This window comes from Giraffa tippelskirchi, chromosome 7, assembly GCF_054371585.1.
Source record: "Giraffa tippelskirchi isolate mGirTip1 chromosome 7, T2T-mGirTip1v1.2.pri, whole genome shotgun sequence".
In the NCBI taxonomy this organism is placed as follows: domain Eukaryota; kingdom Metazoa; phylum Chordata; class Mammalia; order Artiodactyla; family Giraffidae; genus Giraffa; species Giraffa tippelskirchi.
This window is the reverse complement of record NC_137281.1, coordinates 139,323,825-139,348,231: the sequence shown is the minus strand read 5'-3', so window position 1 is coordinate 139,348,231 and position 24,407 is coordinate 139,323,825. Positions and strand designations below refer to the sequence as shown.

Below are 24,407 nucleotides of genomic sequence, written 5' to 3'. Positions count from 1 at the left end.
AGGATGCAACAAAAGCAATTCTAAGAGGAAAGTTCATAGAGATAGAATCTTACCTCAAGAAACAAGAAAAATTTCAAATGAACAACCTAACCTTATACCTAAAGCAGCTAGAGGAAGAACAAACAAAATCAAAAGTTAGCAGAAGGAAAGAAATCATAAAGATCAGAGCAGAAATAAATGAGAGATGAAGAAAACAAAATAAAAGATCAATGAAGCTAAAAGCTGGTTCTTTGAAAGGATAAACATAATTGATAAACCTTTAGCCAGACTCAAGAAAAAAGGGAGAGAGCTCAAATCAATAAAATTAGAAATGAAAAAGAAGTTACAGCTGACCTCACAGAAATACAAAATATCATAAGAGACTACTACAAACATGCCAAAAAGTGGACAACCTAGAAGAAATGGACAAATTCTTAGAAAGGCACAATTTCCCAAGACTGAACTAGAAAGAAATAGAAAATATAAGCAGACCAAACACAAGCACTGAAATTGAATCTATGATTAGAAAACTCCCAACAAACAAAAGTCTGGGACCAGACGGCTTCACAGGTTAATTCTATCAAACATTTACAGAAGAGCTAACACCTATCCTTCTGAAGCTATTACAAAAAATTTTAGAGGAAGAAATACTCTCAAACTCATTTTATGAGGCCACCAACACCCTGATACCAAAATCAGACAAAGATACCAGAAAAAAGAGAGAAAATTACAGGCTAATATCACTGATGAACACAGACACAAAAATCCTCAACAAAATACTAGCCAACCAAACCCAACAATGCATTAAAAGGATCATACACCACAGTTAAGTGGGATTTATGCCAGGGATGCAAGGATTTTCCCAATATTCAGTGTGATATACCACATCAACAGATTGAAGAATAAAAACCCTATGATCATCTCAATAGATGCAAAAAATTTTTGACAAAATTCAACACCCATTTATGATAAAACTCCAGGAACTGGTCATAGAGGGAATTTACCTCAACCTAATAACTATTACCCCTCAGTCAATTAAGATTTTTTTCTGACAGAAGAGCTAACTTTCTTTTATCCTTGTTGTCGGAAATGAATTAATAGTGACAATCATGACCATTTACTGAACACCTAACGTGGCCCTCTTATAATTGTTACGCAGTCAATCAGCTTGAAATTCCATTCCCCCAGCGCCCCACCCTTTCTTCAGATCTCTGCCCTTCCTCAGAGAAGCAGTCCCTGACCACTGTGTAAAATAGCCCTACTCCCTCCTTAAATGCTTCTGTTACTTTTTGTTTTCTCACAGCACATTCCAGCTGGCATAATACACTTTGTTTGATTATTATCTATACCCTCCACTAGAATGAAACACTGCATGACTTGTTTTCACTGATGTATGCCCAGTCTTTAGCATATAGAAGATGCTCAGTAAATATTATTGAATGAATGACTCAAACCTTTAAACAGTTTGTTTCCCTGTTTTCCCCTGTTCCTTTTTATATTTAAAAAGAACTTAGACATAGTTCATTACATTCCTCATTTTCATTCTTGCTATTATAGCATTTAGATCTCTATGTTTTTCTCTGGTTTCTTGATAGCTGTTACTCCAGAAGGATCATATTAACTTTTATTTTTATAATACCACAGTGTCTCTCACATTCATTTTGTAATTGGGTATTTACAATTATAAAAACATTTTTTCAGATTATTAAGTTATTCATTGGAAGTGTAGAAAAGTGTAAGGGACATGTAAAGAAGAAAACAGAGAAGTGTAAAGATAAAAGTACCCATAATTACTCCATATAATCAATGCCCCTAACTCCAAAATGTGGACACCATGATTCTATTTTATTTCCTTCAGCACACACCATCTACACTAGGCAGATAGCTCAGAATGCCAACTGAATGGTGTGAGAAATTGGTGTGAAATTAGACAAGGTTAAACCAAATGTGGATAATTGAGTTGATTATGCCATCATTCATATGTCTGATATTATGTCATCATTTATATATCATTCATATGTCTGAGAATCTTCCATGACAAATGCTTGAGTTGCAGGGACTTTATTTACTTTTCCTTTTTTTTTTTTGGTCTTGCCGCACGGCATGTGGGATTTTATTTCCCTGACCAGAGATTGAACCCATGCCCCCGACAATGGAAGGGGCATAGTTTTAACCAGTGGACTGCCAGGGAAATCCTGCAGGGACTTTAAGGCATGCACTTATTTACATAGTTCATGTCTTAGCATCATTTAGCATCTCCCTGCTTCACATACCTGGATTCTTCAGCCTTGATAGTTGTGTTTTCGGAGTCCATTGTCCTTATTTCAGGGGATCTGTCACTCATCTCTTTGGCTTTGTCTGTCTCATCTTCTTCTGGAGTCAAGGTAGTTTGAAAACATCTTTCACCTTCGAAAGTCAGTGTTAGGTTTGAGATGGTGACATGTTTTGAGGATTCTCTAAACTCATTGTTACTTTTTGTATCTCGTAAACACCCAAGCTTCAGAATGTTTTCCATTTTTTCCTTTGAAAATAACAAGCAGCAGCAAATCAGGTAACAGAAGGGCATCACACAGAAACAGATTATTCATGAAGCAGTAATCATTCCATCCATGTTTACTGAGTGCCCTCAAATGCACAAGTGCAATAATGAAGAGATGAGGCTTGGTGTTGCACAGCCGGTGAGAAGAGCCTAGGTGGGCACAGGAGGCCGGCAGCGTGGGGACCCGACATGGCACATCCTAAACCTCACGTGGTCACGCACACCAATGTCACCTCAAGAAGGAAAATTAGGGCTCAGTCACAGGGCTTCCTTTCCCTCAACTGGCAGGGAAAGGAAGGTTGTCTAGAAATGTCTTGCCACCTGTTGTTCCCGATCCAAAGCTGCTCTTGATTTAAGAGCATCTAATAGGTGACAGGAGTTGGAGGTTCATAAAAATACTAAAGAGTCTGTTTTTCAAAGACCTAAGATTTAGTATTCTAACATCTTGCCCATTCCCCTAGTGTCCCTGGAGTCTGGTATTTGCACCACTGTTCTGTCGTCCTCGCCGTCCTCAGACTCTCTCTCAGGCCTCAGAGCAATAGTCAGCTGGTCTTACAGGTTCTGTCCATCTAATATCCCTGACATCTGCACCTTCTTCCTCCTTTTGTCATTACCTAGTCCATCACCTCTATACTGTTCTTTGAAAATAATGCAGTAATGTTCTTTAAAGATAAAACATTTTTTTCTGACAATGAAAGTAATATATATTTTTCATAGAATATTGAGAAAATGCTAAAAGATATACAGTGAAAGGGATAAAATTATTGCTTCTTGATGCCACAGGCTAGAAATAACTACTATAGTACATTTCATTTTGGTCTTTTTCTCCATTTATTTATTTTGAATGTGCCTGCTCTGTGATTATATTGCAGTACTGTATCCTACATTTTTCACTTAAAAATTTATTATAAAAACTCCCTATGTTATTAAAAACTTTGTAAAGCCACTTGAATTTTTCTAATTAAAAATTATTTTTATAACGAGCAGAACATTCAGAAACCCATAAAGAAGAAAACATCATTTATAAGACCACAATCTAGAAATAAACTATTATTAACAATATGACTTTCCCCCCTCCTATTGTCTGTGTATACACTTGCATTTTTATGTAATAAGAATGTGAAAGTCGCTCAGTCGTGTCTGACTTTTGGAACCCCATGGACTACACAGTCCATGGAAATCTCTAGGCCAGAACACTGGAGTGGGTAGCCTGTCCCTTCTCCAGGGGATCTTCCCAACCCAGGGATCGAACCCAGTTCTTCTGCATTGCAGGCGGATTCTTTACCAACTGAGCTATCAGGGAAGCCCAGAAATAAACAATTATTAACAACATGACTTTTCCCCCTCCTATTGTCTATGTATACATTTGGATTTTTATGTAATAAGGATTGTAACCTTTAGTTCATTTTTCATTCAGCTTTATATCATAAACATTTTTCCAAGTAAAGAAAAATTCTTCAACAGTTTTAGCAGCTACAGAGTAGTTGTTCGTTTAACCAGTATTTACTGAGTGGATATAATCTTGTCCGTCACGTTGGTTGCTCCTGAATGATATAAACATGGCACATGCCCTTTGTGGTTTAAATTCATTCAGCCCTTCCTCTGTAGCGGATGTTTAGGTTACTTCCTCATTATTATTATTTTATTCTTATAAACATAGTATAGATGTGGTACAATTAACATCTTTATAGCTAGATCCTCATTCCTATTGATGATTAATTCCTTAAGAAAGATTCTTAAAAGTGAAATCACTGAGTCAAAGAGTGTCAATATTTCTAGGTTCTTGATTCATAATGATTTCAAGAAAGTTTGTTCTAATTCTCACCCTGCCAGGAATCTTCAGAAACTCCAAGATGACCCCAACTTTACTGCTGACTGTGTTGATTCTCTTATTTAACAGCTTTATAGATGAAATATTTTTTTGTTTGCATTTTTTTGATTACTAGTGAGGTTAAACTTTTCCACTAACTTTAGTAGCTAGTGGTTTCCTCTTTTATGAAATGTCCATCTTTGCCCTCTGTCATTTTTCTGTCCTGGGCCCCACAGGGATTGCTTAGCCACAGTCTACACACCAATCTCTTTACCTACAGTCCGTCCTGCCATCAGAATAATGTTTTAAAAACACAGCCCCTTCACTCCCTTACACAGAACTTTTGTGGCTAAGGTTTGCTCAAAGACTGAGTCTACACTTCTTACTTTGGCATTCAAGATTTGCAAGCAATTTTCCAATCCCATATCCTAATATTTTCCACATGTATTATGGTACAGTAAAACTGATATATTGTTGGATATACCTCTGTGTTTTTCCACTTTCTGGCCATTTCTAAAGCTGCTCACTTCTTTGGGGGTTTTATTTTCTTATTTTCATCCTTACTTATTGAAATTTCACCCCGTCCTTCAGTGTACTTCATACATTTGTGAACATTTAAACCTTAATATAACCGTTACATGATATTAATATTCTCATTTGAGAGACGCATGTTCAGTGACTTGGCCAAACTAACATGAAGCAGGGCAGGATTCCAACCCAGGACTTCTGACTCTGATACCAAAGTTCTTTTTTTATCCTACCATGCTTCCTAATACAGGGTTAAGTTTTATGGTATGGATGGTCACTGCCTATTTCAGAGGATATCTTATAACTCTTTTATGCAGGAGTTCAGGGATCAGATCTCATTCTTAATGTTAGGTTAATCAGAGTAAGTTCCATACTATTTCAATAATCGATGTCATGAAACTTACCAAAGAGAGTGAAAGAGAGTAATTATTAGAGAATGAAAGTCTTCCATGTCACATACCTTTTCCTCCTGCTTGGCCCTGAGTATGTCATCATTTTCAAACACCACTTTGACCCCTGAGCTTGCTGTGACTTCACAGATGTCTATGACTTCTGTGACCTCTGTGACTTCGGTGACAATATTTATATCTGGGGCCTCGGTGACCTCATTTTCTGGAATATCTGTGACGTCGGTGACATCGGTGATGTCCGTGAATTCTGAGAAATCAATGCTTTCTACATCGTTGTTGGGGTCTGAACACGTGGGCAGGTGTGAGGTCTGTACGGCGGGGAAGGCTGCTATACCCATGATGTCTACCGAGCCTGTGATGTCTGTGCTGTTTGTGATTTCCGAGAGGCTGGAGACTTCCGACACTTTGGAAGGCTTGGCTTTCTCCTCATTCAAGAGGGAGATGAGCTCTACCCACTGACAGAACAGGGTGTCTTGTTTGCACGGTGGGGCGCAGAGCTGTAGGTAGTAGGCTCTGCCACTCACCAGCTTTACTTTGATGCGCATATTCTCGGCATTGTGTACAGAGACAGTCACAAACTGCAGAGGGAGAAACCTGCAGACAAATGCAAATATCATCTGGAGGCCTGATTGGAAACTGTCACAAAGCCTTTCCTGTTACAGACGTTTGTGGAGTGAGACAGGACACCAGGTGTCTCTCTCAAACAGGTTTGGGGAGGAGCCGGCGTGGGATGGGGCAGGACCTTCTTGTGGCCACGTGTTCCCAGGTCTGGCTCATGGATTTTGAGATTCAAAACCTTGATTTTTCATACATATAATTGGGCTCCTGAAGACCAACTCACCTGAATCATACTCCTAAGACTATCAACTATTATATCAGCTATTTATAATTTATTTAGGGGAAGTTGTCCCATTTAGTTAGTCCTGCAAGGTTGAGACTGAGAGTGATTTGCTGTGGGTCCTATGTCAAGTTGGTGGACTGAGACGAGAGCAGAACTAATCCTGACGGAAGCTGGGATGGTGGGGGAGGAAGTTCCTGTTCAGTCAGTTCAGTTCAGTTGCTTAGTCGTGTCCGATTCTTTGCGACCCGAGGGACTGCAGCACGCCAGGCTTCGTTTTATATAATTAATTAATTAATTTGGCGGTGCCAGGTCTTAGTTGCAGCATGTGGGACCTTCATTCCCTGAACAGGGATTGAACCCAAGCCTCTGCATTGGGAGTGTGGAGTCTTAGCCACTGGACCACTGAGGAAGTCCCCTAGGTTTAATTTTTGAGAAGTTAAAGGTGAACCACTTGCTTTGACTGCCAGGTTGTCAGACTCTCTCCCCAGACTCTACAGATGTGACTCTGTCATCTGTAGCAGGAAAACAAATGAGCACTTCTCATCTGTGTTTCTCGTCTCATCTCCTCAGGGGTAAAGTGTTTTTATCTGATAGGTCGTGAACCTCTTTCCTTTGTAACTCACCTGGTAAGCACCAGATTTTCTGGAGAAGGAGATGTCAGGAGACTTTTAAACAGGGGTTCTGAATCTTTCTGGGCGGTGGGTGTCAGATGAGCCAGCAACATCACGTTAGGGGTCTTGATGGTGGGATTGGAAGAGCAGATGCCTACGGTCACCCAGTTGGCTCGGTTATGAAGGTAAATGGATTCACCTCTCCTGTTTACCTGAGACAGAGAAGAGGAAGAGGAGTTTTTCTGATAAGGTCTGTGGCCTCAACAACCTCACTTACCCAAACAGTGTAGGAATAAAGGAGAGATGAACCATGATGGTATAAAGAAGGCTGAGCACCGAAGAATTGATGCTTTTGAACTGTGGTGTTGGAGAAGACTCTTGAGAGTCCCTTGGACTGCAAGGACATCCAACCAGTCCATCCTAAAGGAGATCAGTCCTGAATATTCATTGGAAGGACTGATGTTGAAGCTGAAACTCCAAAACTTTGGCCGCCTGATACGAAGAACTGACTCATTGGAAAAGACCCTGATGCTGGGAAAGATTGAAGGCAGGAGGAGAAGGGGACGACAGAGGATGCGATGATTGGATGGCATCACCAACTCAACGGATATGAGTTTGGGTAAGCTCTGGGAGTTGGTGATGGACAGGGAGGCCAAGCGTGCTGCAGTCCATGGGGTCGCAAAGAGTCGGACACAACTGAGCAACTGAACTGAAGTGAACTGAAAAATGATGCTTTGGTTCATGTGACTTCTTGGAGATATCACAGTGAATAGACATGGTCCCTGACCTCTGGGGTCCACCAGGGAAAGTGAACATTAAACAAGTATGTCACTAAGTGTCTTAAGTGTTATTGAGCACAAGTTTAGGGTGCTGTGCTGTGGGGTGCATGACAGAAAACTTGACTTAGTGGGGAAGAAGGCAGGTACATGTGTAACTACCTTTCTCAGAGAACATACAAGTTTATTATAAATTGCAGCAGACAATTTACAGTCATATACTGTTCTATGTTGTACTCCATACAGCCAATTGATTCTCACAGAAGTCAAACTCTTGTATCCATAACCCCAAGATACCAGTAAAATGTAGTAGAATGAATGATGAATCTTGAATATTTGTTGCCTTTGTTTAGGATATAGTTTTAATTATAAAGTTATGCTATTTAATTCTTAATGATGACTGTGTTTAACAACCGACTTGTAAACTTCCTGAACTCTTACTGATCGGCCAGTTCGGTACACTCTGGCCATAGAGTCAGAAAAGGTCCCCTGCGGAAGGGCCTCTAAATGAGACCTGAACAATGTGGGACATGGACAGGCTGGACACCCAGGAGAATCTCTGCTGGCTGGAAGAGGAGGAGGCCGGAAAGTGGGTGGACAGGGATGTGAAGGAAGCCAGAGAGGGAAAACACTTGGTTTCTCAGCTGCGTATTAACTGTTGCGAAAAAGTAAATTACCAAAAAACAAATATATTTAGAAAGAGATTGTAGCCTACACTATTGATTAAGCTACCAAAGCTGTGCTCCTATTCTTCCTGATTAATAGAATTCTGATTTTGTCTAGGATCCACCCCTCAAGGATGGTGCCCCCAGCTGAGGAGCGAACTCCTCATCCACCCAAACTAGTTATGGTGGTCCCATCCCCTGGCCAGTGATTGCTCTCTGCAGCAGGGGCATGTGACTCAGGCCTGGCCAATGGGACAGAGGCTCCTGGTGGCTCTGGGAAAGGGTTCTCAGCTCTCACAGTTGCAGAGATGAGACGTATCCCCTCTGTTGCTGGCAGCGGTCACGTCCTGCTCACATGTGATGTCCTGAAGGGAGAAATTTGTAGGTAATAGGATAAAAAGAGAGAAGCCAGGTCCCTGATGGCTCCTGTGAATGAGTTGCAGCCCTGTGGTTCTTTCAATCTGTATCTGTGTTAGTTGCTCAGTTGTGTCTGACTCTTTGTGACCCCATGGACCATAGCCCACCAGGCTCCTCTGCCAATGAGATTCTCCAGGCAAGAATACTGGAGTGGGTAGCCATTCCCTCCTCCAGGGGGTCTTCCTGACCCAGGGATCAAACCTGGGTCTCCTGCATTACAGGCAGACTCCTTACATCTGAGCCACCACTTTACTTGAGATAATCAGTGTTCTTTCTCGCTCACACTTGAATCAGGTACCTTGATAACTTGCTGCCAAAGACATAGCAATCACAAGAGGTTGTGTATGTTGAAGGGAGTAACATCCAGTTATGTCATGGGGACATGTCTAAGTTATCGAAAGCCGACTGCCTCCCTCAGGGTTCATTAAAGCTTGAAAATGATTATTTGAGAAAGGTGCAGAAGAAAAATAAGAAGATTATTAGGAAAGAAGCACATAGAGGTGAATTACATCAAAACATGACATCACATGCGTTTTGGGGTATGACAAACATTAGTCTTCTTCGAGGCGTCCCCTCCCTCCCTATGGCTTCTTGGAGGTGAAGAGCTCTCCCATCAGTGCAGAGGACATGTGTATGTTGTCATTTCTTTGTAGAATCAGCTGAGGAGCTGCTTAAATGGGTGTGTTTTGTGTTTGACTTGGTTGTGACATTTTCAAGAAGTTTAAGGGTCTGCCCTACATCATTTAATTCAGTTCCCCATTTCTCTGTCTGAGTTTTTTTTCTTTTCTTTTTTGGCACCTCATAGCATGCGAAACGTCCAGGACCAGGGGTCGAAACTATGCCCCTGCAGTGGAAGCACTGAATCATAACCACTGGACCATCATGGAACCCTCTGTCTGAATAGTTTAATGTTGAATGTTTAGAGGAAATTTAGAACTGCTCCCAAATGCATTGAAGGGTAGTTTCATTCATAATGTAGGTACATTTTTAGGAGAAGGAAACTTCTCTCCTTGATACAATTTAACAAGTATATTTTCCTTCAGAACTAAGAAGGAAAATGCATTTTAATCCCTAGTTGTGTCATAGATATTATTCTTTAAAATGTCTCCTAAGTTAAGAAAGGAGTTATCTGAATGCTTTCCTGTGGCAGAATATTCTAAAAATGACTGTACTTTCTTTGTGCAATTTTGGGAAGATTATTGAATAATTTCAGTGGAGTTGGGATAGAATTTCTAGGTTAGAGTTTGTTGGGGAAATCTGAAATGAATTTTCCTTTTACATTATAATTAGTTTAGATTGTTTGAAGTTCCCAAACTGTTCCCTTTAATTCTATCACACAGTCTCTTGCCATATTAAAACAATTTTTCCAACCTTTTCCGTTGTCTTTGAGAAAATTAATTATTGAGGTTATCGGAACTTAATTCAGGGTTTAATTATCATTTACCTGGATAAAATTGCTCTCTAATATGGGAGGAGATATAAAAGGGTCATATTCTCCTCCCTTCAACATATTTTGAAGCTCTCTTGGATCCTGGGAGTCTGGGACACAGATGTCTTCTTGTTTGCCGATCCTTGGGGGAGATTTCCTGTTACTCTTCTTCATTGTGCTTATGTATAAACCTCAGGAAAATGAAGGAATGGAAGTACAATGAATAGAGACAGAGAACATTTAACATAAAATTAAGTTGCCTCACTTATTCATTAATCAACACATTTTATCAACATTGGTGATATTCCAGGCACTGTGCTGGGCATTGGAGATCCATCTGAATCAGACTGATAATACACCTGCCCTCATACATATTTCCTATTGGCTTAGATGGTAAAGAATCTGCCTGCAATGCAGGAGACCCAGGTTTGATCCCTGGGTTGGGAAGATCCTCTGGAGAAGGCAATGGCAACCCACTCCAATATTCTTGCTGGGAGAAACCCATGGACAGAGGAGCTTGGCGGGCTACAGTCCATGGGGTTGAAAAGAGTCGGATACTACTGAGCGACTAACACTTTAACTTTCATGTAGGTTACTCTCTCTGGAGAGACAGAGTAAGCAAGTGAAAAAGAAAATGTTGGATGATAAGGGTTACAAAGACTCTGGATCAGATTCATGTGACAAAAATGTCTGGGGTGTGGTGCTGGCAACAGGAATTAGTTAGGGTGGTGAGGGGAAGCCTCTCAGCATATATCCCCCTCCCCAAACCATTATTTTCTATCTTCCTAAATAATGCTACCACTATCTTTCCCATATTGCATTGGTCTCAAGCCCTTTTATTGTAAGTAGAGTATCGAAACCATACTAGCCTGAGACCATTTCTTCCTGACCATTCATCTGTGACTGAGGCTTAGTGAACAGTGGATTCTGTCTAGTCACTGACAGCTGTGCATCTCCTGCTGTCTCTCTGCCCTCTCTTCACAACTGCTTCAACAAACAACAGTGGCTCTACATAACTGGATTTTATCTTTCACCTGCCAGAAATCACAGAATTCCAACAAGGGAACAAGGCCTCAGAAGGCAATTCTGTTCAAGCCTTCAAAAGATCGCTTGTTCCCCTTCACAAACTCCATGCCAGTTCAGAGGAAGGGTCCTTACCTGGCAAGTGGTAAGCCCTGAATACTTATTTCCACCTCAGTCCTTTCTCAGAGATCCTTCTCTTCCTTTCCCTGGCCAAGCTAGAGGGTAGTGAACATCTCATCTCCGTCCCAGCCAGAGCGTGGGGGCACAGAGACCAGTGCTGCTTGACATCCCATGAATACGTGACTCCGGGAATTTCCCATCAGACCTTCTGCTGTTGACAACACAGTGTCCCCCCTTCCCCTCAACTTCAGTGCATCTTACATGAACACAGGGAAAGTAAAATGGGCCAAGAGGAAGTGATAGTCCAAGGAGCCAAAATGTAAATAGAATAAGACAGAAGAAAGATCATTCAGGAATAAAAGAGAGAGGTTAAATGACAAGCTGAAACAGAGACGATGGAAAATAATAATCAACCACATTTATTTAGTTCTTGCTTTGTGGCACACTATAACAGCTTTACGTGTGCTATCTCATTTGATTCTAAAAGCATTATGAAGTAGCATTATTAAGATGCTCATTTTATACACCATGAGGCTTGGAGAGGGAAAGTAACTTACCCGAGCTTTTAAGTCCCCACACCACGAATCAGAACCTCACAGACTGATGAGAGGAGTTTATGTCATTGCTTAAGGTTCAGTCTTGCCTTGAATGCTTGGAAAGATGGACGGGAATAATAATACAAGGAAGAAGGAAGTGAGAGGTTGGAGGAGGGAAGATGGATGAAAACATCAATTGGATTATTTGGGGCCTCAATATATGGGGATCTCCTAGGATATGACAAGAAATCATAAGAAAAGCACACTTTCAGATGAGACAAAGGTATGACAGAGGAAGGAAAGCAAAGGTCAGCAGGCTTTCAGGTCAGGGTCATCAGCAATATCGCAGCAGCTATTCACCCGTCATCTCCCAGAGCAAATGTCAGGTCACTTTCATTGCTCTCAGCCCAGACAGACTCTCTTCTGTCAGTTCCCATGTCCCTGCCTGAGTTCTAGAAGCATTGATCCCTGTAAGCAATGTCTTTGGTACAGCATCTTATCTTTCCCAGAAGATGAAAAGAGAAAAAGAAAGCCTGGAGGGACTTCTCTGGTCGTCCAGTGACTAAGACTCCATGTTCCAAGTGCAGGGGGCCCAGATTTGATCCCTAATCAAGGAACTAGATCTCACTTGCCACAACTAAGAGTTTGCATGCTGCAACTAAAGTATCCCATATACTGCAACTAAGACCTGGTGCAGCTTTAAAAAAAAAAAAGCAAAGCCTGGGAAGGAGAGCTAAAGGGAGAGCGAGATCAAGAGAAGCAGTTCCATGTGGTCCCTTCCCAACCCCCATATGCACCATCACCTCTTACCTCAACTCAGGGCCAAGCCACAATCCTCTTGGAGGCAAAGTTTTAACTCACTTCAGTTTGGGCTTCCTCTTTTTCATGATGAAGTCTTTAGTGAAGGAAACAAAAATGGAAAATAAGGCATATATAAAGGTAGAAAATTTCAACACTAATCCTCACTTTCATTTCACACATGAGATCCATGCCTTAGAAAGAGTTTCATTAACTACATCAGTGGTCAGAGAGCTGCTGTCTATATTTGAGCTGAGCTGTTTTCGATGGTCTTGATCATGGCTTTCGGTGAGTACAGCCAGACAATCATGAGTCCGTAGCTTGCAGCAGGCCTGAAACTGCCAAATAAATGAAATCCTGGGTTCCTATAGTCAATGAGGATATTTGATAATATGAGGTGGCTAGTAATGTAGACTCAAATAACCATTGTGCAATGTAGGGTCCTGAGAAGCCTGGGTGTTGTCTTCCTATAAAGAGCCAGAGTGCTCTATTCAACTCTATATTCCCAACTGGTAGTTGTATATATGCATACACTTACATATGTTTGTCTCACCATTTCATCACTAGTGTGTAGTTCTCATGCCATATATTGTGGTTGCAGTCACTGTAGATAATCCTTTTTCCTCTCCACAAAATTCTGAAGGCCAACTACAAGTGTAATTGCTCTCAGAACTCAAGTGCTGTAAGACCAGTATGGAAACTGGTGCGGTGGGGATATAAAGGATTCCGGAGTCAGACACATCTAGGTTCGTATTTGGGCTCTGTCACCTGCTCCTTTGTGACCTTGGCATGTTACTGAGATCATCTCTTGAGATCAATTTCCTCATCTGTAAAATGAGGATAAAACCATCAGCCTCAACTCAGTGTTGGGACCACCGACACAAGGATGCATAAAAAAATACTGAACAGCATGGCTATGGCCCAATGAACACTTGAATGATGCTTGCACTGATCCACCACACTTGACCCTGTGTCCAAAGGTAGAATCTCTCCATTGTTTGCTGGACTGGGTTCCTTCTTGATCACTGTTAGTTTCATATTTCCCAAGTTTCATTCATTCTAAGGAACATATTTTTCCTCAGCTTAAAAACTGAAATGGAATATGTCTTGTGATCACTCTCCACAGTATGTGTGTGTGTGTGTGCAGGGCAGGGAACACAATCTCCTGGTGGTTGTCACTTGGCCACATGTGCCTAGACTTAGTCATGGTTGTTCATGTTAAATCATATACATAAGCTGTACTACCTGGGTTACGTTTAATTGTCATTTAAGACGTGATCTTAATGAATACCTAAAAGTCTCTGGTTTACCCTTTCAGGTAAGATTAAGAAAGTTTCAGTGTAAAACTTGCAGAATGCACATCAGAGGCTTGGAAGAAGGTCCCAGAGACTAGAGAGAAGCACTCCTCTAAGAAACACCCGGAGGATGAGGGCACAGAGGGTGACAGATAAATATGTGGAAAATTCCAAGCTGTAAGAAAGCATTGAGTTATATAATTAGCTGCATGTTCCTTTCTCAGTGGCCCATAAAATAATATAAATGATGGATTTTAGATTTAATAAAATGCAGTAGTTGCCTCTTGCTCATCCAGAAGTGGGTGATACAGTGCACATTAAAAAAAATCACCCTGATAAAGTGACAACATCCACATATTGGAGGGCGTGTCTGCTGTTCACAAACACGTACTACTCTGTACATGCCCTGTGGCCCTTCCCCAGCGCTGTCATTTATGTGGCTCCCAGAATCCCTGGATATGAGAAAAATGCCTCCAGAGGGCAGACGATCTCTCAGAGGAACAGGAGCAGCTCGGATCCAGGGCCACTGAGAGGGAGGAGAGAATGAGAGGAAGGAAGGGTTCCAGGGGACTGGCCACCAAGACCAGGCCTGGCTCCTCGCGTCCCCTTTGAACCTGGGAACAAAGGGTGGGATCCGCCAAGCAGCAGGAAATGAAACAGAATCTTTTATCTTCTCTGGTGTGATAGGATTTTTGAAAATCGTTTGTTGCAAAGCATTTGTTCTGGAAATATTTTTGTACTTTTGGATTATATGTATGGCTGGTAAATGTGTGCTGAATGTTAACTAGTTTTGTTGTAACTGTGGTTACAGTGTTTGAGATTAACACTTTGTACACCCAAGCCCCCATCCCTAATCTCTTCAGTTATCTAGGTTAATGAGTCGGGACAGCACTATTTAACAATTCTTAAAGTGTATGAATTGTTCTGTGAAACCAATTGTGTGGCTGTGCATGCACACAACACATTTTGCCAGTGGTTCAAAAGCAGGGTCAGCTGTTAACTATCTACTAGGTTTACTCTTAATACCTAGAGATAGTATGAAAGTTTTGGTACAGCTCTGTCTATATCAATATATATCAATATATATCTATATCTATATATAGCCATAACCATATATACCTTATATCTGTAAAACTGGAAGTTTTAAAATTGCTTCATATATGTAATATATACTAATATTTTCCCATGACATTAAATAGCAGTATTTTTTTAAAAAAAACAACAGCAGTTACTAATCTAATGTGGACCTATATGGAACATCACAGTCTCTTGTAAGATATACCAGAACAAATTGCACCCAGTGGTTCAACTGGTGTTTGGGAAAGATTTTCCCTGAAAGAGCAGTAGATGATTCACGGTTCACCCTCTGAAGAGCCCCTGCGCTCTGCTGCGGTTCTTGTGGGGAGATCACAGATGAGCAGCCCGCTCACAGACCCCAGCCGTCTTAGCCAATGAGCAACCCTTACAGAAATAATGTTATTAACTGTGATTCAAAATAACTTTAATTTGTGTGGGCTGGTCTTTCACAGGTGGTTTTTGTCTACCTAATAATTTTATCCATGGATAGGTTTTTCAAATAGCTTTATTGAGATATAATTTATGTACCATCAACTTCATTCATTTAAAGGGTTAGTACAATTCAATGATTTTTAGTGTATTTACAGAGTTGTGCAGTTGGCACCATAATCTCCTAATCTTACTTTAGAACATTTTCTTCATCATCCATGGATAAATTTTTAGTCAGGATAAATGTAAAACATGAGTGATGCATTTATATCTCTCTTGTATCACCCTGTGACTGTTGAATTGTCAGAGAATGAATCACGTGAACATGGCCTTGATGATGAAAAGTCAGAGCAGAGGTGTTGTGGGGGAAATTGGCAACAGCATTATCATATTAATAAGCTGAACATTCATAGATTCTATGAAAATATTTTAAGAGTAAAACAAGACTATTTATGCAAATTCTTTATGAAAGTTCATACTATTTTGCTTTACTACTATTATATGTGCAGTAGAGGTCTATCTACAATATAGAACTCAAACAAAAAATAAATTTTAGTATTAAAAATAGCTTAATCACATTAAAGGGTTAATGAATGTATGGATTATGGATTTACAATAAATATGTGCTGAATTAACGTGTGAATTAAAGCAGGGAAACAAAGCAGGGTTGCTATAGGCCGCCGTGGAAACACTAGCATCATTTCACAGATACACAGAACCCTTTGTTATATTATGTCCTACAAGGATGGTGCATTAGTTTTCACCATCGAAGTTTATATTTTTTTCCAATAATCTATGTCTTTCACCAGGCCCATTAAATGTCTTATACATCTAACTAAGCAAGAGAGATATGGAGTGATATTACAGAGAAAGGTGTTTTGTGTGTTGTGGAGCAAAGACAACATGAAAGAATCTAGTTCTATTTGAGATGAACCCTAATTTATCCTATCACTTGCAGATTCTTTGTATCCCTTATTTAATTAGTGCTTTATCCCCTTTCTCAGTTTTTCTTGTTTCTCTTTTTAGTTCCAGTTAAGTGGGGATTAATTCAGCAGACAGTTACATGAAGTTGTACTTTTCTGCAGAATTACAGTACAGATTTTCATCTGAAAAGTATTGTTGGCTACTTTTAGTAAAACAAAACAGATTCCAAACTAAATCTGATTACAGACCAGAAACCAATGCCAGGATTTTAATGGGGAAACCAAGCACAGAGAAGCAATGACTTGTAACATTTCAGGGATGGAATTACTTCAGCTTTGCTCTAGACTTCCATTATGTCACTAGGACCTCCCCCATCTGGGTAATGTTTCAAGAAAGGCCAAGGCCCTATTAGTGCTAAAAATAGTATAGCTATGAGGTCTCTTCACCCTGTGATGGTGATGATGATGTGGTTATTGGTTACTGGGAAATTTTTGGACCTTTGGCAGCTTGAGTTTTAATGGAAATTGGGAAGTGGAGAGTGTGGGAGCCAATGTGGAAGTGATTTTGGTAGTTTTTCTGACCACTGAAATCAGAGAGGGTGTCTATAAATGTCCCTGAAAGTGTTCTAAGTGTTGGCTGTTTACTACTTTCATGGAGGCTTTGCCCTCACTGGTATTTTATTATAAAACATTTTCTTATTTATTTATTTATTTTTTTACTTTACAGTATTGTATTTGTTTTGCCATACATTGACATGAATCCACCATGGGTGTACATGTGTTCCCCATCCAGAACCCCCCTCCCACCTCCCTTCCCATCCCATCCTTCTGGGTCATCCCAGTGCACTAGCCCCGAGCACCCTGTATCATGCATTGAACCTAGACTGGTGATTCGTTTCACATATGATAATTGACATGCTTCAATGCCATTCTCCCATATCATCCCACCCTTGCCCTCTCCCATAGAGTCCAAAAGACTGTTCTATACATCTGTGTCTCTTTTGCTGTCTCACATACAGGATTATCGTTACTATCTTTCTAAATTCTATCTATATGCGTTAGTATAGTGCATTGGCGTTTTTCTTTCTGGCTTTCTTCCCTCTGTATAATAGGCTCCAGTTTCATCCACCTCATTAGAACTGATTTGAATGTATTCTTTTTGATGGCTGAGTAATATTCCATTGTGTATATGTACCACAGCTTCCTTATCCATTCATCTGCTCATGGACATCTAGGTTGCTTCCATGTCCTGGCTATTATAAACAGTGCTGCGATGAACACTGGGGTACATGTGTCTCTTTCAATTCTGGTTTCCTCAGTGTGTATGCCCAGCAGCGGGATTGCTGGGTCATATGGCAGTTCTATTTCCAGTTTTTTAAAGAATCTCCACACTGTTCTCCATAGTGGCTGTGCTAGTTTGCATTCCCACCAACAGTGTAATAGGGTTCCATTTTCTCTACACTCTCTCCAGCATTTATTGCTTGTAGACATTTGGATAGCAGCTTTTCTGACTGGCGTGAAATGGTACCTCATTGTGGTCTTGATTTGCATTTCTCTGATAATGAGTGATGTTGCGCATCTTTTCATGTGTTTGTTAGCCATCTGTATGTCTTCTTTGGAGAAAAGAAAACTACAGGCCAATATCACTGATGAACATAGATGCAAAAATCCTTAACAAAATTCTAACAAACAGAATCCAACAACATATTAAAAAGATCATACATCATGACCAAGTGGGCTTTATCCCAGGGACGCAAGCATTCTTCAATATCCTCAAATCAATCAATGTAATAGACTACATTAACAAATTGAAAAATAAAAACCATGTGATTATTTCAATAGACACAGAGAAAGCCTTTGACAAAATTCAACATCCATTTATGATAAAAACCCTCCAAAAAGCAGGAATAGAAGGAACATACCTCAACATAATAAGAGGTATATATGACAAATTCACAGCAAATATTATCCTCAATGGTGAAAAATTGAAAGCATTTTCCCTAAAGTCAGGAATAAGACAAGGGTGCCCACTCTCACCACTACTATTCAACATAGTTTTGGAAGTTTTGGCCAGAGCAATCAGAGCAGAAAAAGAAATAAAAGGAATCCCGATTGGAAAAGAAGTAAATCTCTCACTGTTTGCAGATGACATGATCCTCTACATAGAAAACCCTAAAGACTCCACCAGAAAATTACTAGGGCTAATCAACTAATATAGTAAAGTTGCAGGATGTAAAATCAACACACAGAAATCCCTTGCATTCCTACACACTAACAATGAGAAAACAGAAAGAGAAATTAAGGAAACAATACCATTCACCATTGCAATGAAAAGAATAAAATACTTAGGAATATATCTACCTAAAGAAACAAAAGATCTATATATAGAAAACTATAAAACACTGGTGAAAGAAATCAAAGAGGACACAAATAGATGGAGAAATATACCGTGTTCATGGATTGGAAGAATCAATATAGTGAAAATGAGTATACTACCCAAAGCAATCTATAGATTCAATGCAATCCCCATTAAGCTGCCAACGGTATTTTTCAGAGAACTAAAACAAATAATTTCACAATTTGTATGGAAATACAAAAAACCTCGAATAGCCAAAGCAATCTTGAGGAAGAAGAATGGAACTGGAGGAATCAACCTGCCTGACTTCAGTCTCTACTGCAAAGCCACAGTCATCAAGACAGTATGGTACTGGCACAAGGACAGAAATATAGATCAATGGAACAAAATAGAAAGCCCAGAGATGAATCCACGCACCTATGGACATCTTATCTTTGACAAAGGAGGCAAGAATATACAATGGAGAAAAGACAATCTCTTTAACAAGTTGTGCTGGGAAAACTGGTCAACCACTTGTAAAAGAATGAAACTAGAACACTTTCTAACACCATACACAAAAATAAACTCAAAATGGATTAACGATCTTAACATAAGACCAGAAACCATGAAACTCCTAGAGGAAAACATAGGCAAAACACTCTCTGACATAAACTACAGCAGGATCCTCTATGACCCACCTCCCAGATTATTGGAAATAAAAGCAAAAATAAACAAATGGGACCTAATTAAACTTAAAAGCTTTTGCAAAACAAAGGAAACTATAAGCAAGGTGAAAAGACAGCCTTCAGAATGGGAGAAAATAATAGCAAATGAAGCAACGGACAAATAATTAATCTCAAAAATATACAAGCAACTCCTGCAGCTGAATTCCAGAAAAGTAAACGACCCAATCAAAAAGCGGGCCAAAGAACTAAACAGACACTTCTCCAAAGAAGACATATAAAACATTTTCAAAGCTGCACCAAAGCTGAAAGAATTCCATAGTGAACACCCAGGTACTGACCATGTAGATTCTCCTGTCTTTTTCTTCTGCGTGTGTTGTTTCTGTAATTATGTGAAAGCTCTTGAATAATAGGTTCACCTGTCACATGTTGGAGCTGGTCTCTGTAATACTACTTGGTGCTGGGAGATTCATTCTTTGTAGCACTTTGAAGCATAGCGTTTACTTCGATTTTCCCCCAAGATTCTTAACACACTAACAAACACATTTTTAGATTGGTCCATCACAGTCCTAGGTCGCAATTGCAGTTGAACCTGAGAGACGATCTAACTGTTACGGGCCCCTCTCTTCTGACAATGTGGCTCCAACTAATCTTTCAGCTTTGAAAGAAAAACCCTGTGCTCTAGATCTTCTCTCCCATTTGAATAATCTAAAACGACCATCTCCATAAACTCATTCAGTTCAGTCACTTACGAGAGAAAACTGGGGTAACAGTTTGAAAAATCAGAATTTAAAAGTCATCCAGAAAATTTGTTTTCAAACAAACTCAAATTATTTTTAAGAAGTTCAATAGCCAGGTGTTAAGAATCTGAGATTTCTTGCTTGTTCCAGCTGAAACCGGAAGGAAATAAAACTATAAAGTAAAAGGGAAAGATGGAAAGAGGGTAGACATTTTGCCTTCAGATTATGAAGATTCATTCAACTCTCCTTTCCGTCTCCCTCAGGTTCACACCAAAGTGGCAGGAAGCAGGCAGTCACTTACTGTGGAGAGGTGAGGATGAATCAGATCTCTGGAGGTCTCCTGGATGTCTACTAGGAGAATAGACTCCAAACAGCACGTTTTCGACTCTTCTCACATTTCTTGGGCAGAAGGTGCTTTTAGTCTACTGGGCAGACAACTAACCACTTAGTAAAAGAACACAGGAGGCCAGGCTGCCCTGGGCATTGTTCTCGGGCTCCCGCATCATAAAGTGCTGACATAGTCTCTGAAGTAAGAGAAGAGCAGACCTGAAAGTCAGCACCTGGGCTTAGATGTCGCCGGCACTCCTGTGGAGCCCGCACAGCTCCGGAGCTGCAGTTCTAGCTGCTGTGTGAAGATTTCAGAGGCTCCCCTGGAGAGAAAAGACCATTTAGTCATAGGATCACCATGGAAAAGATATCGTACTGAGGAGTTGAAAACACTACCATTTGTTATTCAAGTGATAATTTGTCCTTCAATCTAACTACATTCCAATTTTCAGAGACTTTAAACATACTAATATTTAAGCCAGTTTAAGCTTCTGTGAAGAAAAACTTCAAAAGAAGGTGACATTCTTAGAGGGCAGAGGCCTCTTTATACCTCAGTTCAGTTCAGTCGCTCAGTCATGTCTGACTCTTTGCAACCCCGTGGACTGTTGCATGCCAGGCCTCCCTGTCCACCACCAACTCCCGGAGTTAACCCAAACTCATGTCCATTGAGTCGGTGATGCCATCCAACCATCTCATCCTCTGTTGTCCCCTTCTTCTCCCACCTTCAATCTTTCCCAGCATCAGGGCCTTTTCAAATGAGTCAGCTCTTTGCATAAGGTGGCCAAAGTATTGGAGTTTCAGTTTCAACATCAGTCCTTCCAATGAATATTCAGGACTGATCTCCTTTAGGATGGACTGGTTGGATCTCCTTGCAGTCCAACGGACTCTCAAGAGTCTTCTCCAACACCACGGTTCAAAAGCATCAATTCTTCGGCGCTCAGCTTTCTTTATAGTCCAACTCTCACATCCATGACTACTGGAAAAACTGTAGCCTTAACTAGACAGACCTTTGTTGGCAAAGTAATGTCTCTGTTTTTTAATATGCTGTCTAGGTTGGTCATAACTTTTCTTCCAAGGAGCAAGCGTCTTTTAATTTCATAAAGCATCTTTATACCTCACCTTCTAGTATATTCTGACACAGGCTGTGGTAGGCACCCAACCCAGTAATTGTTTGTTGGATGAATGAATGAATGTAATGAAACACACAATATTCTCTCTCTGAAGATCTCCTACCTCTTGAAGAAACATGATTATTTGTCATTGCTTTTCTGTGAGGCTTCCCAGTCATACTGTCCTTCTTCACCTTTGTGTTATGGTCGAGTGCTGTAGGTACTCCCTGTCTAGCTGCCTCCTCAGCAGCTCCTCAGGGTGGGAGAGCACAAGGGGGATACTAACCAACCACTCAGGACTGGAGGGTGTTACCTTGGTGAATTCGCTTCACTTGGGTCACCATATTGCAGGCTCAGACACTTTCTTTGTGCAGGGCCCAGAGAACATTCATTCTCTCTGAATAAATATCGTCTGAGGTTTTGAATGGATGATAGAGTTTCTATTTCCTTAAGAACTGTAACTTCCATTTGGGACCACGTGCTGGGGTCAGGGAGATTACAGCATCCACTCCCATAGGATATATATCAGGCAGCTTTCCCAGAATTGAGGATTGGATGTATCATTGGAGTGTCTATTGACAGCAGACTCTGGTAATATCTTTCCATGTATAACTGGCTCAGTCTGCCAACAAGGGCAGCCTCCACATGCGTGAGATCAAAGGATTTCCTGTTATTTTTGCCTCAGACACTCCCTTTCCTGCTTCTATCCTGAATGCCCTCTTCTGGATGGACAAATTCTTCTTCTAATTGTGAGTAACATTGGCCAGATTTCTTGCCACTCATTTCTTCATTCAGCGTGTTTGTTGCATGATCACTGGCCATTTTCTGTGCCTCCTGCATTAGGGCCAGGAAACATTTTTGCATAAATCTGATCTCACCTCTTCCACGTTGTTGTTACTAATTCTGACATCTTGATGAAATGCTGCCTTTCCCATTTCCATTTTTTTTTCCCTACCGGTATCTTAAAACGTGAAGAGTAGCAAAGGAGGGAAGTCAAAATCATGGTATATTTTAAATATTCATCTTTAAAATATTAATGTTTTTTTAACATGCACAGAGTATTAAATCATACTTGTAACTGTTCTTGGAGATGATGCCATAATTCTGAGTTCGAGGCCCTCTGTTGAAGTGAGGTCCATACCAATTAGCCCTCTGTCCTTGTCCCTCATGAGATGTGCCCACTTGCTCATGCCTGCATGCGGTCCCCTCTGCTGCATGTTCTAAGCCTGGGATATGAAGTTTTCTTGTCAGATTTTGTCTCTGGCTCCCTGCTGAGTGCTATCCAAGGTCAATTCTGTTGGTAAGTTTAGTAATGAGTACCTACTATTTCCTAGGCACCGTGTCAAGCTGGGGCTACAGAGGTGAACAGTCTCTGCCATCAAGTGGAGGAGGGGTGATGCCAATGGGATGCAGTGATAAGTGGAAGCACAGATAGGTGGCGCTTAGTCCAATTTGGGGATTTAGGGAAGGGTTTCTGGAAGAGTTAGTGTCCAAGATTAATCTTGAAAGATTAGCAGCCTGAGCAAAGGCACTGAGGCATAAAATGACATGGTTTGAAGGGGAAACTGCAAATGGTCTGGTGTTAAGTGAAGTGGGAGGGGGAAAAATGAATGTGGATGACAGAGGAGCTAGATCATGGAGGACTTTAACTGCCCTAACTGGGTCTTGGACTTCATTTGTTGCAGGAATTTTCTCATGAGGAGTTTTAGCACAGAGAGATTTATGCTCTGGATCAACCACTTTGGTAGCAGCCTGAAGGGTGGATTCGTGGAGGGCAGTTCTGGAGGCGTACGGATGAAGATGGTATCAGTGGGACTAGAAATGAGAAGGTTAATGCAGGAACTATTAGTAGAGTTGACAGAACTTGGTGACTAATCAGATGTGGGAAGTGAGAAGAAAGAATGACTCAGAGGTTTCTGGTTTGGGAAACTTGGGTAAATGGTGGTGCCATTAACCAGGAAATAAAATACAGGCAGAACAGGTGTAGGAGGCAGGGAGGGTGGGTTCCTTGTCTGCAGGAGCCCCTGTCTAGAGTGGTGCCTTGTATTCAATAGGTATTTACTGCTGCTGCTAAGTCGCTTCAGTCGTGTCCGACTCTGTGCGACCCCATAGACGGCAGCCCACCACGCTCCGCCGTCCCTGGGATTCTCCAGGCAAGAATACTGGAGTGGGTTGCCATTTCCTTCTCCAGTGCATGAAAGGGAAAAGTGAAAGTGAAGTCGCTCAGTTGTGTCTGACTCTTAGCGACCCCATGGACTGTAGCCTACCAGGCTCCTCCATCCATGGGATTTTCCAGGCAAGAGTACTGGAGTGGGGTGCCATTGCCTTCTCTGAGGTATTTACTAAATAAGCCTTTTTTTTTTTTTTTAAACCTTCAGTGGCTTCCCATGCTATTAGGCTATTTGACATAGATCATAAGGTGTGTGTGTGTACTTAGTATCACACCCAAGAGCCTATACATGTATGAGCATGATCTTGCTTCATGCTGGCTTCAGCTGTCTCCAGCTACATCTTAGATCCTGCCCCTTCCCTTATCATGCTTCTGTCTCCTTTCTGGGTTGTGTTCTTTAAGTCCTTTCCTCTGTCTGAATGCTCTTCTCTCAGTTAACATGAGGGGCTTATTTTCTGCTCTGAGCTCAAATATCACCTGCTTAGAGAACCCTTTCCTCAATTCCTGGTCAAGTGACTGCCTCCCAGCACCAAATCCACCACTGTATTCTGCATTGTGGTACTGGGGCTAAAACTCAGCTAACTACTTTTCTTTTTTTTTTTTTTTTTTGCCAGCTGGCTTCCTGCTAGGTTCAGCAATAGACTGCATTAGACTACAGGGAACTTGGAAAGCAGAGGGTGGGAAGAAGGGACTTATGTTCCTTCCAGATTGTTTTTTGATTCTCTATGTCACCCTGGCAATGGCAACTGGTTCTAGTCATTCAACATCTGGGCAGTGCCCTTTCCTTGGAGAGTTAAGTCCTACCTCCCAGGGATCTGACCTATGAGCTTCCAGATT

At 40.9% G+C, this 24,407-nt stretch overlaps 1 protein-coding gene across 50 annotated transcripts in view; it reads right to left on the bottom strand.

The window, feature by feature from the left end:
• The window catches only part of GARIN2 (golgi associated RAB2 interactor family member 2), a 29,789-nt gene extending 9,374 nt beyond the window's left edge, over positions 1 to 20,415 (bottom strand). For 28 of the 50 annotated variants that reach the window (XR_014060351.1, XR_014060350.1, XR_014060352.1 and 25 more), the window contains exons 1-6: positions 20,266 to 20,415; positions 12,495 to 12,579; positions 10,021 to 10,196; positions 6,731 to 6,930; positions 5,317 to 5,860; positions 2,253 to 2,500 (exon numbers count right to left, since the gene is read on the bottom strand). Coding sequence is in view for 12 of the 50 variants with exons in the window: in XM_081513389.1 (XP_081369515.1) it covers positions 2,253 to 2,500; positions 5,317 to 5,860; positions 6,731 to 6,930; positions 10,021 to 10,179 (1,151 nt within the window). In the remaining 38 variants the exon portion in view is untranslated. Of the gene's footprint in view, positions 1 to 2,206; positions 2,501 to 5,316; positions 5,861 to 6,730; positions 6,931 to 8,457; positions 8,525 to 10,020; positions 10,197 to 12,494; positions 12,580 to 13,035; positions 13,310 to 20,265 lie in introns of all 50 variants that reach the window. The other 22 variants (XR_014060365.1, XR_014060366.1, XR_014060367.1 and 19 more) reach the window with 7 other exon arrangements.
• Between the last annotated feature and the right edge of the window lie 3,992 nt (positions 20,416 to 24,407).